Raw genomic sequence first — 12,928 nt, forward strand, 5'->3', positions numbered from 1 at the left:
TATGTCCGATATACTAGTGACAATACAAATAAAGTATATAGGGCTACTAAACGCAGGAACGGCAACGTTACGATCTTCTGCATGGAGGTGATCCAAATTCCTTCTGGCTTGCGTGAAGATGCAAGCATCTGTACCAGTTCAGCTTTGTTCTGGATATTTCTTGCATAATTCTAAAACTAGCAGCACTGTGTGCCTCGAGAAGTTTCCAGCATCTTCTTAGAAGTTATTCCCAGCATAGTGTTGTAGTCTGACGACATAGAACACCTTCTCACCATACCCCCTCCCCCCCCCCCGCCCCATTCCTTCCCTTGAGAACTTACTCTCCTCCCGTGGAGATTCAGTCTCCTAACCATCTTCTGTGTAATCTTCATTCCTTTTCCAACTATTCTCTCATTTAAATAAAAAATTAAACTCCATCCACATCACCCTTCAATACCGAGCCGACTATACCAACTTCACCCCCCCCCCCCTCCACCTTACTCCCCCACTCAACCCCAGGAACACCCCTCGTGAAATAATCCCTCACATTTTAACCAGCAATCGCATACAATGCCAATCTCCTCCCATTTCCTTTGCCCGTCCTTCGCTATTGGTTTTTGTCTTACAACCCCGTCCCTCCCCCTGCCCCGCCCCCAAACACTTACCCATTAGTCACTTCAGGCCGAATACCTCAGGCCAGGTATTTCTTATTAACAATTAACAACACTTAATAAGTAGTTTACGTGTCTATCAACAATGGAAATGCTTGCGGGAAAAATATCACAATTGCTTGTACTCAAATCTCCGTTCCTCCATATACACCACAGGTTTGATACAAACTCTGATTCTCCATTTGTACCTCCCGGGAAGGGTGTACGTCATTCGAGTGCAGGCCTGACAGGAAGGCGGTGATGGGGATACAGCCAGGGAGGGCTGGGGTGAGGAAGCCCTTTGAAATATTAAGGGGGACCGAAGAAAATATGACTTACTGAATAGTGCCTTCTCATATTTATATTATCAATGCAAGAGTTGAAATGCAAATATGAAGTCCTGTGACATACATATATTACATATAGCAATTGGCTTGTATTCATTTGAGAATTCCCGTCAATTACGGGTTAACATCAACTGCAAACTTGTTTAACTGAGCCTTCAAATGTAGTTTATCATTTTCGTCAACGATTTTTTGCTCATCAATGTCATAGGAGCAAAGGTAGGGGGGGCAAGACATTTGACTGCGGGGGGGGGGGGGGGGTCTCACCCCTTGCATCCCGCAGGAGGCTGTTTAAACAAAGAGGGTCGATTATAATTGTAATGCACAATTACAAAATAGAATATAACCTCCAATAAAAGTGAAGGCTAACGGCGTAGAGAAAAGTAACGCTATGGTGATGGAATTATAAAGAGAAACTAGACATAATTGAACTTGCAGGTAAGTACACCGAAGCCCAGTAATTATGTTATATGGGTATCAGATTCCCACTGATGTGACGTCGTTTAGGGCGGATGTTGATATTGTTCAGGAAGCTGTGTCAGTCATACAGGGTAATAATGATCCATTGTTATAAAGTACTTTATAATTCATCCGAAAGTTGAAACTTTCGATAGTAGATGGCAGCATATATGCAGTTCCTGTGGTCGTAAGTGTTAGAGGGATATTAAATATGGTGACGTTTTTTGAGCACAGTCAACATCAGTCTCCACGGGCAAAGTTAGATGTTCATTTATGACTGATTGTCGCGAGCCACTAATTTGGAAAGCTCATTGCACCATTTGCACTATATATATATTTAGTGTGAATTAATAATATAGTTGGCTAGAGGAGTTAAACTTAGTGATGGGACCTGTCTCAAACTCGGAACCGGCTACCCATCTCCGCGGTTCCGTCAGGCCATATAGGTACCCGTTCATTACGTGTTAAAACCCAACTCGGCCTATACTATAACATAGGCCTAATGTTACTACGTATATAGGCTATGCCAGGCCTTAAGTCACGTAACGGTAAGACTGTAAACAACTGTTCGTTTTGGTAAATTAACCTGCGAACTTATTTATACGGCAAGGCTCAGGCGCGTAGCCAGGAATTTGCCAAGGGAGGGGCGAAAATGCAGGCAAATTATCAGAGCCGTAGATTCGGCATTGCAAACTATCTAAGCGTAGCGCCACCATAATTGGCGCGAAGCGTACAAGAAAATTTTGGCTGAAAATGCCTCCCAGATCGCCGGAAATGGCACTTCCCAGGCCTTGTAAGTTGCATCTTAGCATTTTCTTTTTTGAAATTACTAGCGATATCATAAAAACTTTAAAAAAAAATTAAAAAATATGCTCAAGGGGGGGCGGCTGCCCCCTTCGCCCCCCCCCCCTGGCTACGCGCCTGGCAAGGCTGCATATTGATATCAACTTCGTATATCAACTACTAAAATGAATTCTTCAAACCAACACATGCGATGGTTTTCCCCAATCATGTGTTTTAGTGATCTATGATAAAGTTTCGTAACGTGCAAGTGTGCAACTCTACGCCTTAAAAGCTTAATAGTGTGAACTCATTGAACTAGAACTATAACTTTTCGATTGTTCATATATGTTATTTTCTTGGGCGGACAGCACACCAGGGAGTACAGTCACATAGGTACTTACAAAGGGAGGGAGCTTGTGAGCGTCGAGACAGGCTCAGAATAAGCTGGCTACGTAGCTAGCCTCTGAAACTGCAAATGTACAGAGGCTATATGAAACTTTAAGTATCAACGTCCTGTCAAGTAGGTATCTCACTTGACCATTAATGTCAATATTGAAGCGCGCACGCACACTACAATAACGAATTACTTATGAAAATGTGGTTTGAGTAACAATTGTAAACTGCCGAGTATATTTTGCAACCAAAACTTTCTTACTAAAAAGTAATTGGGCAAGGCCTATCCAACTCCTGTTACTTATTTGACTGCCCTATAAGTCGCGGCTATTTATAGATTACCTGGAAAATCCGTAGAAACTGTTACAACAATCAACCCTTATTATTAAGTGGTTTATGTCCATTGTATAGTTACAAGCCAATCGGATGTTGCCTGATTCTTACAAATATTCTGTTTATTTTTTGTGGGACCGTTTCACTTAAACAACGGTGGGCTAAACTTCTGAGCGTAAAGAATCCCGTCCGCACAACACTGACACACAGCGTGCAATTGGCGACCGTCTCGCAGTGAACAATCCAATCTAAGGTGGCATACTCCTTTTAGAGTCTATATCCATCCGCCCGATTGTTCTCCTATTTCAGGAAAAGTGCCAAAAAGCAGCAGGAGAACATCTTTTTTGACCTGTTATCAATCATGATCTAGTTTTTTTGTGGCTTGCATGTTAAAGAACATGAATGGAAGTACATGTGGTGAAAAAATGGGTCAATTGAGGCAATTTTAGACCCCTTTAGGCCTCCCAGGAACAGCGTAGGAAAATTGTTTCCTACTGAGTGAAGAGGTTTGTTTTCGAGTGGAGAAACTTCAGGCTCTGATAGCAAAAACTCTGCGCGGTCGTGATACAAAAATATGATGGTGCCATGAAAGGCCAACTACTTGTCAGCTATCCGGTGATGGGTAGCGTTTAGCTAGTAAGAACTTCTATCTAGACTTAGAGACCACAATACTTTTGTAATTTAGTTTGTAAGTCAATGGGGCATTTAATAGGCATATGCTACTTTAAGGCCAAGTGATTGTTCAATGCGGGAGGCAGGAATTGCATAAACATTTTGGGGAAGTGGGCCCAATTGGCAAACCTGATTGGCTTCTTCGCTTTTCCGAAGCAAATCTGCCAAAATCAAAGGAAAACATAAAATAGCTTGGGAGAAATGTGCAAGACCCTAGTATCAATCTAAAGCGTTGCCGCCGGCGTTCTCTGGGCAGTACAGCAAATAGATACGGGAAAATAGCTTTGTGAAAAAGAAAGGTACACTAGGCTGTACATAGTAGGGTCTTAACAAGACTAACCGAGCGTGTGTTACTGTAATTGAAGTATTCGAACTTTACTGTTATATTCATACGCAAGCAAACATAAGAAGGCGCAAAACCACGCTTGCCGGCCTTTTGGCTAAGATCATGTGTAGTATCTGTTCTTTTCAGGGGAATAGTGATACAGGTCTCTTACCAATATTACTGTTAACACATATATTTATATTTGAAGGAATTCACTCTAAGCCCCGCCTACTTATTAATATGGATGAGATTCAACAAAAGAAATAGGATTCATCAATTCACTATGTGGAATCTACCTACTAAGTCTTAGAATGATCCCACTTACCAATTCTGAGTTTGCCTCATTAAAAGTTAATTTTTATTAAAATAGTGTTTAAGCCCCGCCCCTTATGAATAGTAATGAGGCCGTAGTCATGTCACATATGGACATATATATATTCGTACCACGGGGTTCACCAGCTAAAGGTCCGCTTGGTTCACGGGCTCGGGGGGGGGGGGGGGGAGGGGGACCGGGCGTATTCTGGTTGAGTTCGGGTAGTAACCTGGTGATCGGTATCTGTGCCGGTGTATTTGCGCGGGTAAAGTTTTCCCGGAGGTAATTGCCTGGGGGGGTGGGTAATTATCCTCGGGGGCAAATGTCAAGGGGTATTTGTCCGGGGGGTTATTGTCTGGGGGGGTACTTATCCTCGGGGGTATTTGTCCTCGGGGGTGTATGTCCGGGGGGTAGTTGTCCCGGGGGTAGTTGTCCTCGGAGGTATTCGTCCTCGGGGTTTTTGTCCGAGGGTGATTGTCAGGGGGTACTTGTCCCGGGGGTCATAAGTCCGGGGGGTATATGCCCGGGGGTATTTGTTTGGGGTGTAGTTGTCCGGCAACCAGTTGCGAAGCCATTATATTTTGACCATATACAGCTCACACGTCTAAGCCATTTACTGGAGAGTTGAGTTCGTTAATTGAAATAGTCAGAGGGGCGACTGGGTCGTCGGAGGATCATTTAGAACATAGTTGTCGAGAGTAAGTTTAACTTAAAACTATATTTAAGCACTTCAAGTGATTACTATATCTCTTTGTTCGTTGTAATCATTCCTGATTTGTATCAAGAATCATGCTGGTCACGTGATGGTACCATAAGTAATTTAGACTTTCACTAACGCTGGGTGAAATGAACACACCATAATATATTGAATAAACAACAAGGCATTTTAAATTCACGTTCAAATAGTTGATATATTTTGATTTATTTACATAATTACAGATGCAAATATCCAACCTATGAAAATGTCAACACAAATAATAAAGAAACTACAGCTCAACGATTTAACATACATTGTGGTCTTGTCTTTCGTAAACAAATTGTGCCACAATGGCTGTCACACTACACATTCTCGAACCAACCAACCAGCGTAGCATGCTCAGTCACGTGATACATTTAAAGGATTGCTTCAAGTGTCTGACATGTCTATCTTGTATGAAAGAGCTGAAAAAGACAAACAGAATAGTGAAGAAACTACCATGATAGCATTCTCTGTTAAGGAGATATCACACTTTGAAGATTTCAAAATTTCTTTGCAAATGACTGGTGTAGAAAGAGTAACTGTGAGGGTGTGATGTCACATCCTCACTTCCTTAACATGTGTCAATATATTTCATTAAAATATAATCACATTTTTTTTAACAAATCTAAAAAAATATAATCAAACATTCTTCAGATGTTAAATCTCAAATACTTCCCTTGACACACATGAGATCTCCTGACGTATCTTTTGGTTGTAAGTCATAAAATCTTACAAAATATTTTAATCAAATAACAAAGACTTTTCAGGAATGTGAGGATATGACGTCACAGCTAGTCTGATTTCAGCAGTTTCTACGCAATCAGATAGAACTTTAAACTTGAATATCTCCTAAACGGAAAAGGATATTTGAATAATTTCTTCACTATTGGGTTTCTTTTATGGTCCTCTTTCATATAAGATAACCATTTGTGACACCTGAACTAATCCTTCCATGGTAACTCAGAGCGTTCGGCTTGCCTTATACCATCATTTATAACAAATGGATACTGTTTTCTCAGAGTTACTGCAGTTACGGAATTTAATGGACAGGAGATATTTTTGTATGGAGATGTGTTTATGTAATTCTGGCCAAAAAAAAATCAATCATGCACAAGATAACAAGTTGAGACATCTGCTTATGAATATGCATAGCTCCCAGCATCATAACCACTAATCACTACAAGGTGTGTATAGTAGGCCATGTGCGTATCTCAACTGCTTGTCTTACATGCACAATTATGCTGAATATACATTTTGGATACATTTCTCATCTGTTGTACGGAAATATTAAACAGAACTGAGATTAATTCATTACTATCGTACCTTCCTTTCCCCCGGTTGCACAAGTCTCGGGTCATTTACGGTCCTCGTACGCCGAGACATTTGACCGTTGTTGTTAGGTAATCACTCACTCATCCTGTGAATTCACGGAACTGGCGGTGGTGAAGGGAACAGCTAATCCCCACCATGGGTGTGTATGCATTGTGTAATAGTGTTAGTTCGGCGCATCGGCTTCCCCTTACGAGAATTTGCAATTTGTACACGGATGTTAGACGTTGATTTCACCACTCCTCAACGAGGGAACAAATGTAAAAAGTAGGCTATATTGGGTAATATGGAAGCTGAAATCTGGCTTGGGAAGGATTTATGGACGGTTTCATTCAGCTCCAAATTTCTTCCAGGACTCAGACCTCGGTAGTTTGTGATTTGGTTAATACTCTTTTGACGTCAGATCTGGGATGAAATTGTCGATTTTAAATTCATTGAAAGATATCTGTTTATCACCTGAAAATGGAAAACATGAAAACTTTCGTAAAACATCAAACATTTGTCACAAGTCAAACAAAGTGTGCACAAGTCAAACAGTCGCTCCAGGGTCACCACACAGCGCCACATGTGCGTGTACCCTGGGGTACTATAAAGAGTGCTGCCATAAATCAGGGCACGCAACTATAGTTTCAAGTTACCTCGTATATTTCCACATTAACACGAAGAGGGGCAATGGAGTTTAAGTGTCTTGCTTGCAGACACAACGTAATGATGATATTGTCATAAACTCATTTCTTAGATCTCAAGTCTATTTACTTCGCCATTGGGCCACAATGTCCCTCCGTTTTACAAAGTGTTACACATTAACATGTATAACACAAAGGGCAGGGTGGGGGAGGAGGGAGGAGGGGAGGATGGGGAGGGGAGGAGGGGAGGGGGAGGGGAGGATGGGGAAGGGGAAGGGGAGGGGAAAGGGGAGGGGCGGTGTAAGGGAGAGCGCACTAGAAAGCACGTCGGTGAAAGTTCGAGCTACTTTACAATCCTAACTGAGTCTCTTTGTTTGTATTTCAGGTTACAATTGCATTCAATTTAAGACAGCGCTTTCCAAACTTCATCATGAACTGAATGTAATACAGAGAAAAGTATATATAGAGAAAATAAATCTACGGAACTAGACAAACTGGGGATATCTATTTTTAAATATAGGTTATGATAGTTTTACAATTTAGTACAATACAACTATCTGTGGTCTAAATATTACAATATTACACAATTTCTTCTATCAAAAACAAATCAACCTGTTTTGTTTATTGATATTAATCTCGAGTAGTTTTTATAAATTTATTTCATTTCCGTCTTTTAATTAATAGCCAGCCCCCCTCCCCCCCCTCCCCCTCCCCCTCCCCACATATAAACACCGTTCACCACTTACCCTCTATACTATGATTTCGATTTCAATACTTTGAACTAGACGGGTATTTTTTTATAGTTTTAATGGTTATTTTCGTGACGTCATCCGAAATCTATTAAATGTTCTTACCATCAATATCAAGTTCATCCAACAGTTTGATAAATCCCCGGATGTTGTTGCCGTATGGCGAACTCAACCATTCCAAGTCATCTATGAAACCATCTTCGTTGTGGTCTAGCAGGATAAATGTTTCTTTAGAGATAACTTGTTCCTCCATCACAGATCTGAGAATAAAGGAAAAGTTCAATTAAGCTAGCGAGAAACTTCAAATCCCTTATCTATGGGATTATAGGCAACAAAATCATATTCTAAGTCTGTGGGCCATTTACCCCAGAAGAAGGCATAAGCATTCATATTCCCATGCAAATCGTACGTATATTGGACATTTCATTTTTGCATTTTTCTATTGAGGCTGGGTGGGGGATTGGGGATCAAATATCATGTCGTATTGGAGAAAGGGTGTAAGGGAACATTTTTGTAAAATTGAGGGTGCTATATTTTGCAACTTTTCAACTGTTTAGTTTGTACCATATTTACATGTTGTATGGACTATTTACATTTGTTCTTTACGCACTAGTTATTCTTTACGTAATGTTTGTTTGTAATTGGGGTGGGGGAGGGATAAACCACATGTTTTTATTCTGGGCGACTGAAGTCCCCTATAGGTATACATGGTTGCTACCCGGTTTTTAACCTTTGCCTGCGAAGCCCAAGGCCGAGCAAGCCAACAATCCCGACCCCCCTCCCCCTCCCCTCCTCAACAGAAAAAACATTGGCCTATAAGAATGATAATGTTTCCACAGCAATAAACTTCTTTTTTGAGGGAGGGGGAGAGGGGGGGATAATTTAAGTCTTACTTGTGATCTACATGACTACATAATCATCCTAAAGAAGTGACAAGACCAGGAAGTTTAACATAAACTGTGGCATGTATCTCACGACACAGCGTTGCCACGGTGATACAACCTGACCAGCACAGTCGTTCACTGTTCAATTCGGTTTCCTACTACTACACAATAGAGCTGGATTAGTTATTGTAGGTCATGTTTATAAAATGAAATGCATAATAACGCTTTAAACTTGATATCAAACCGTCTACTTTTGGATTTTTCTTGCTATTAATTTAATAACCGCCTTTTTTATCTCACGGTTTAAGCCCGAATAGCATGCAACGATTTTTAACTGTGAGCCATTGACCGCTTCCGAATGCAATTCAAGAAGTGTACACATTACAAATTTAATCGCAAATGAACACAAAAATATATTTCGTATCAATTTTGTCGAGTAGGTCACTGACCCCAGTCTTCATGGTTAAGTTAAGATTTAGCATTTGTTCCCTTCATAATTCGTATGTTTACCAACAAATTTGTTAATAATCCATTAACCTATGCGGTTTAGTATTAAATTCTATAGGCGTAAAAGGACATAGTCTATGCTTACCACGCAAATATTTTGATCATTGTTTACAACTTTATTTTTATATACAATTGTATTATTACTATAACGATGCTATAACGTGACGTCACAAGAACATTTGTAGATACATTCGATGATGCGAAAATGAAGGATACCGATCATATAGTGCACGTAGAGGCTGTACAGCCGAATTATATCTGACGTCACTAAGAACAAGTTAAGTATGTGTGATAATGTACAATCAAGATACAAATCACATATTGCATGTACGGACTGAGCAGCCGAATTATATCTGACGTCACTAAGAACAATTAAGTTAACTATGTGTGATAATGTACAATCAAGATACATATCACATAGTGCACGTAGAGACTAGGCAGCCGAATTATATCTGACGTCACTAAGAACAAGTTAACTATGTGTGATAATGTACAATCAAGATACATATCACATAGTGCACGTAGAGACTAGGCAGCAGAATTATATCTGACGTTACTAAGAAACCAATGTGTATAACATTCGACTAAGTACATTCATATGAACGCTGTACAGCCGCACATAGACATTGTGCATGAGTACGCCAGATTTTTCGGATATCTAACATATCAGGACTACAAAGAAATATTATAAATTTGTCAAAATCTTACCGTTTAGGCTTCTTCTTTGGAGCCAAAGTGGGGACGTGATTTCCACCTTGGAATACGCCTTTCTTGGAAGAATGCCCGGCTCGATTATCACAGCCATACACCACAACAACAATTGTGATCATCAAAAACAGACTAAGGCGAATAATACCAGTTGCCATCTTTGCTGTTGCTCTTGAGATGTTTCTCTGGAGTCGTTGGTTTCTTGACTTTAAATTGTTACCTGCAGCAGAAACTCTGGAGCTGGAATGAGTCCACTGTCTGCCGATTCGACATTCATATAGGCTGCTGGAACGGAAAATCCCAAACGATCCCAACACCAACCATTACGTAGTGTCGAAAAGTTCAATTTCATTCAGCGTTCTTAATATGTTTCGTCAAGGAAGTCATTCGATACGTCAATAAAGGTAAGAATTTCCAAAATCGAAACTCTTTATTAAACTTAAATATTGAAAATGAAATCCTATATTTTGCTGGTAAAGTAATAATGGAAATTCCGAAAGTAGGCAAGTGGAATTTCCCGGAAAAGAAATTATTGAGAAACTTGATCAGTTCCAAATATCCATTATTAGCACAGAAAGTCACTGGTGAAAGTAATAATCTATTCATGGGCATCTTATCATCACCCTCGAGGTCAGTAGCATAATGCATTTCGAGCTTGAGTCAATATTTTCACACTTCCTGTATTTAGCCCCAAGGGTTCCAGGTATCGTTTACAATGCGATAGACGTTTACAAGAGCATGACATATATAGGCAATGTGAACATATAGCGCAACATTAAAGTTACTTATGAACACCACTATTCGTAAAAAGTTAACCTTCACACCCCCCCCCCCCCCAATGACAATGACGCCATGGTCACCCTTAGATCATGCTAAACGTTTCAATCATTGCAAAAAATTAATTTAAAAAATTTAATTTAAAAAACAGCAGAAAAAGATGCTTCAATGACGTCTTCATTACACTTGATCAAGCTCTCAGCCTTGTGTGTGTGTGTGTGTAGGGGGGGGGGGGGGACATTAAATCTGCGTTGTCTCCCAAATTGACTAAGGTTTTTTTCTATAGCTATTTGGGGAATTTGTTTCACATGAAATTTCTCTATCACATATATAGACCTAACGATGTTGGTTGTCTTTATCATCTCCAGAATCTGAACACAGGGGTCAAATGAAGGGTGTACCGCCTTGCACGGAGAGAGCTGGCGGTTGGGTACTCGGAGATAAAATCGTCTTGCCATCACTATTGTTTCAGAAGGTTCGTGTTATGAATATTGAATATAATAATATGAATAAAAAAAAAATCTAAAAGTTAGTTCCCATTGATTAATTTCATTCTTAATAATCCCATGCATTGACTCCCACCGCAAACTATCGTTGGAAATTTGAAACCATGTCAACCAGCAACTAAGACCTGCAGTATCTTGATATGCATTTTAATTGCTTGTGTAAGTATCACTATCTTTACAAGACTAGGATGACCTATCCGGGCACCTTTGCTTTTTGTCAATGTCAATGCCAACATAGTCTCATAGCTATAGGCTTGTCGATTTCTTCCAATCAGAGCCCCATAAAACAGCATGTGACACCGGTCGTCCAATGAGAGCACGAGAAACCGACACATGTCAATTTCATTAGACCCATGTCGATTTCAGGACATAATACACATCGATTTTATCCAATCAGAGCAAGAGAAGTGACATGTTAATTTCACTCAATATATGTCGATTTCAGGACTACTGGCACACCACGCGCACCATAGAAGTCCCTCTGTTGTTTCTACTGGCTGGTATGCTAGACATCTCGACTGCTCACTTAAATCGGTATCATCTATTCATTCACTACTAACAAACTATGCTGAAACATTTTACTTTCATTTTGTCATTCACCCACTATAGTTGTAGTACCAGGACAACAGCTCATGTGAATACAACATCTTTTATACGAGTACAAGTCCTGTTTCCATGGGTGCAGACCATGGTTCTAATATCCATGGGTAGGCCTATGTGCAGGCTATAATTCCCATAGGTATGTGTAGGCTATGATTCACATTTTCCATGGATATGGGTAGAAGGTTCTAATTTTCATTGGTCTGTGTGGGCTATGATTCAAACTTCCCTGGTTATGTGTGAGCAATGGTTCTTATTCCCTGGGTATGTGTAAGCAATGGTTCTAATTTCCCTGCATGGTTAAGTGTGAGCAGTGGTTCTAATTTCCCTGGTTAAGTTTGAGCAATGGTTCTAATTTCCCTGGGAATGTTTAGGCTATAATTCAGAGTACAAGAGTCAATCTGGCAAAGGGCGTGTAAGAATACTTAACATTACAAGATTTCAAAATGGCCCCGAATACGAGTACAGAGTAGCCTACAGACAGCTATGTGTAGGCTATGATTCGTATTCCCATGGGTATGTGTTGGCTGTGATTCATATTTCCATTGGTATGTATAGGCTATGATTCGTATTCCCATGGGTATGTGTAGGCTATGATTCACATTTCCATGGGTATGTGCATGTAGGCTAAGATTCACATTTCTATTGGCATGTGTAGGCTATGATTCACATTTCCATTGGTATCTGTAGGCTATGATTCACATTTCCATTGGTATGTGTAGGCTATGATTCACATTTCCATTGACATGTGTAGGCTATGATTCACATTTCCATTGGTATGTGTAGGCTATGATTCACATTTCCATGGGTATGTGCAGGCTATGATTCTTATTTCCATTGGAATGTGTAGGCTATGATTCACATTTCCATGGGTATGTGTAGGCTATGATTAACATTTCCATTGGTATGTGTAGGCTATGATTCACATTTCCATGGGTATGTGTAGGCTATGATTCACATTTCCATGGGTATGTGTAAGCTATGTTTCAGTACAGGTAGTTACGATAGAATACGAACCCACTTGAAGTATTTCAACCATTAAACATAACACCGGCAATCACTCCAGCCTGAGCCCACTTTGATATAGTGTCTGGAGGCCTATTAAATATTTAAATGCCTAACGTGTGGATTCCATATGTCTGTAGGAAACTATTTACTTATGTATCCTAGCAGAGATATGCATTTAGAACTGGGCAACCTCCTTTACTGGTTTCCCACCCCTCCAATCCTTTTTTTCAAGAGATTCTAGCAA

General features: G+C 40.2%; 1 protein-coding gene and 1 pseudogene across 1 annotated transcript; one reads left to right on the forward strand and one right to left on the reverse strand.

The window, feature by feature from the left end:
• The first annotated feature begins 4,033 nt into the window (after positions 1 to 4,033).
• Positions 4,034 to 4,239, forward strand: LOC139957854 (U2 spliceosomal RNA; annotated as a pseudogene).
• A 903-nt stretch (positions 4,240 to 5,142) lies between these two features.
• On the reverse strand, positions 5,143 to 10,049 carry LOC139984777 (uncharacterized). Its single transcript, XM_071998816.1, has 3 exons — positions 9,794 to 10,049; positions 7,800 to 7,954; positions 5,143 to 6,775 (listed from the first exon to the last, which is right to left on the reverse strand). Exons 1-3 carry the CDS (start codon positions 9,949 to 9,951, stop codon positions 6,702 to 6,704), a joined length of 387 nt encoding a protein of 128 aa, XP_071854917.1. The 5' UTR covers positions 9,952 to 10,049; the 3' UTR covers positions 5,143 to 6,701.
• Between the last annotated feature and the right edge of the window lie 2,879 nt (positions 10,050 to 12,928).

This window comes from Apostichopus japonicus, chromosome 17 (genome assembly GCF_037975245.1).
Source record: "Apostichopus japonicus isolate 1M-3 chromosome 17, ASM3797524v1, whole genome shotgun sequence".
NCBI classification, from domain to species: domain Eukaryota; kingdom Metazoa; phylum Echinodermata; class Holothuroidea; order Aspidochirotida; family Stichopodidae; genus Apostichopus; species Apostichopus japonicus.

Bases quoted from the DNA above. Each gene is read 5' to 3' on its own strand.
- LOC139984777 (XM_071998816.1), bottom strand. From the start codon at position 9,951: ATGGCAACTGGTATTATTCGCCTTAGTCTGTTTTTGATGATCACAATT. The intron at 7,955-9,793 runs GTAAGATTTTGA...CTTTATTCTCAG, and splicing joins CCAAAGAAGAAGCCTAAACG to ATCTGTGATGGAGGAACAAG. The intron at 6,776-7,799 runs GTAAGAACATTT...TTCCATTTTCAG, and splicing joins GGATGAACTTGATATTGATG to GTGATAAACAGATATCTTTC.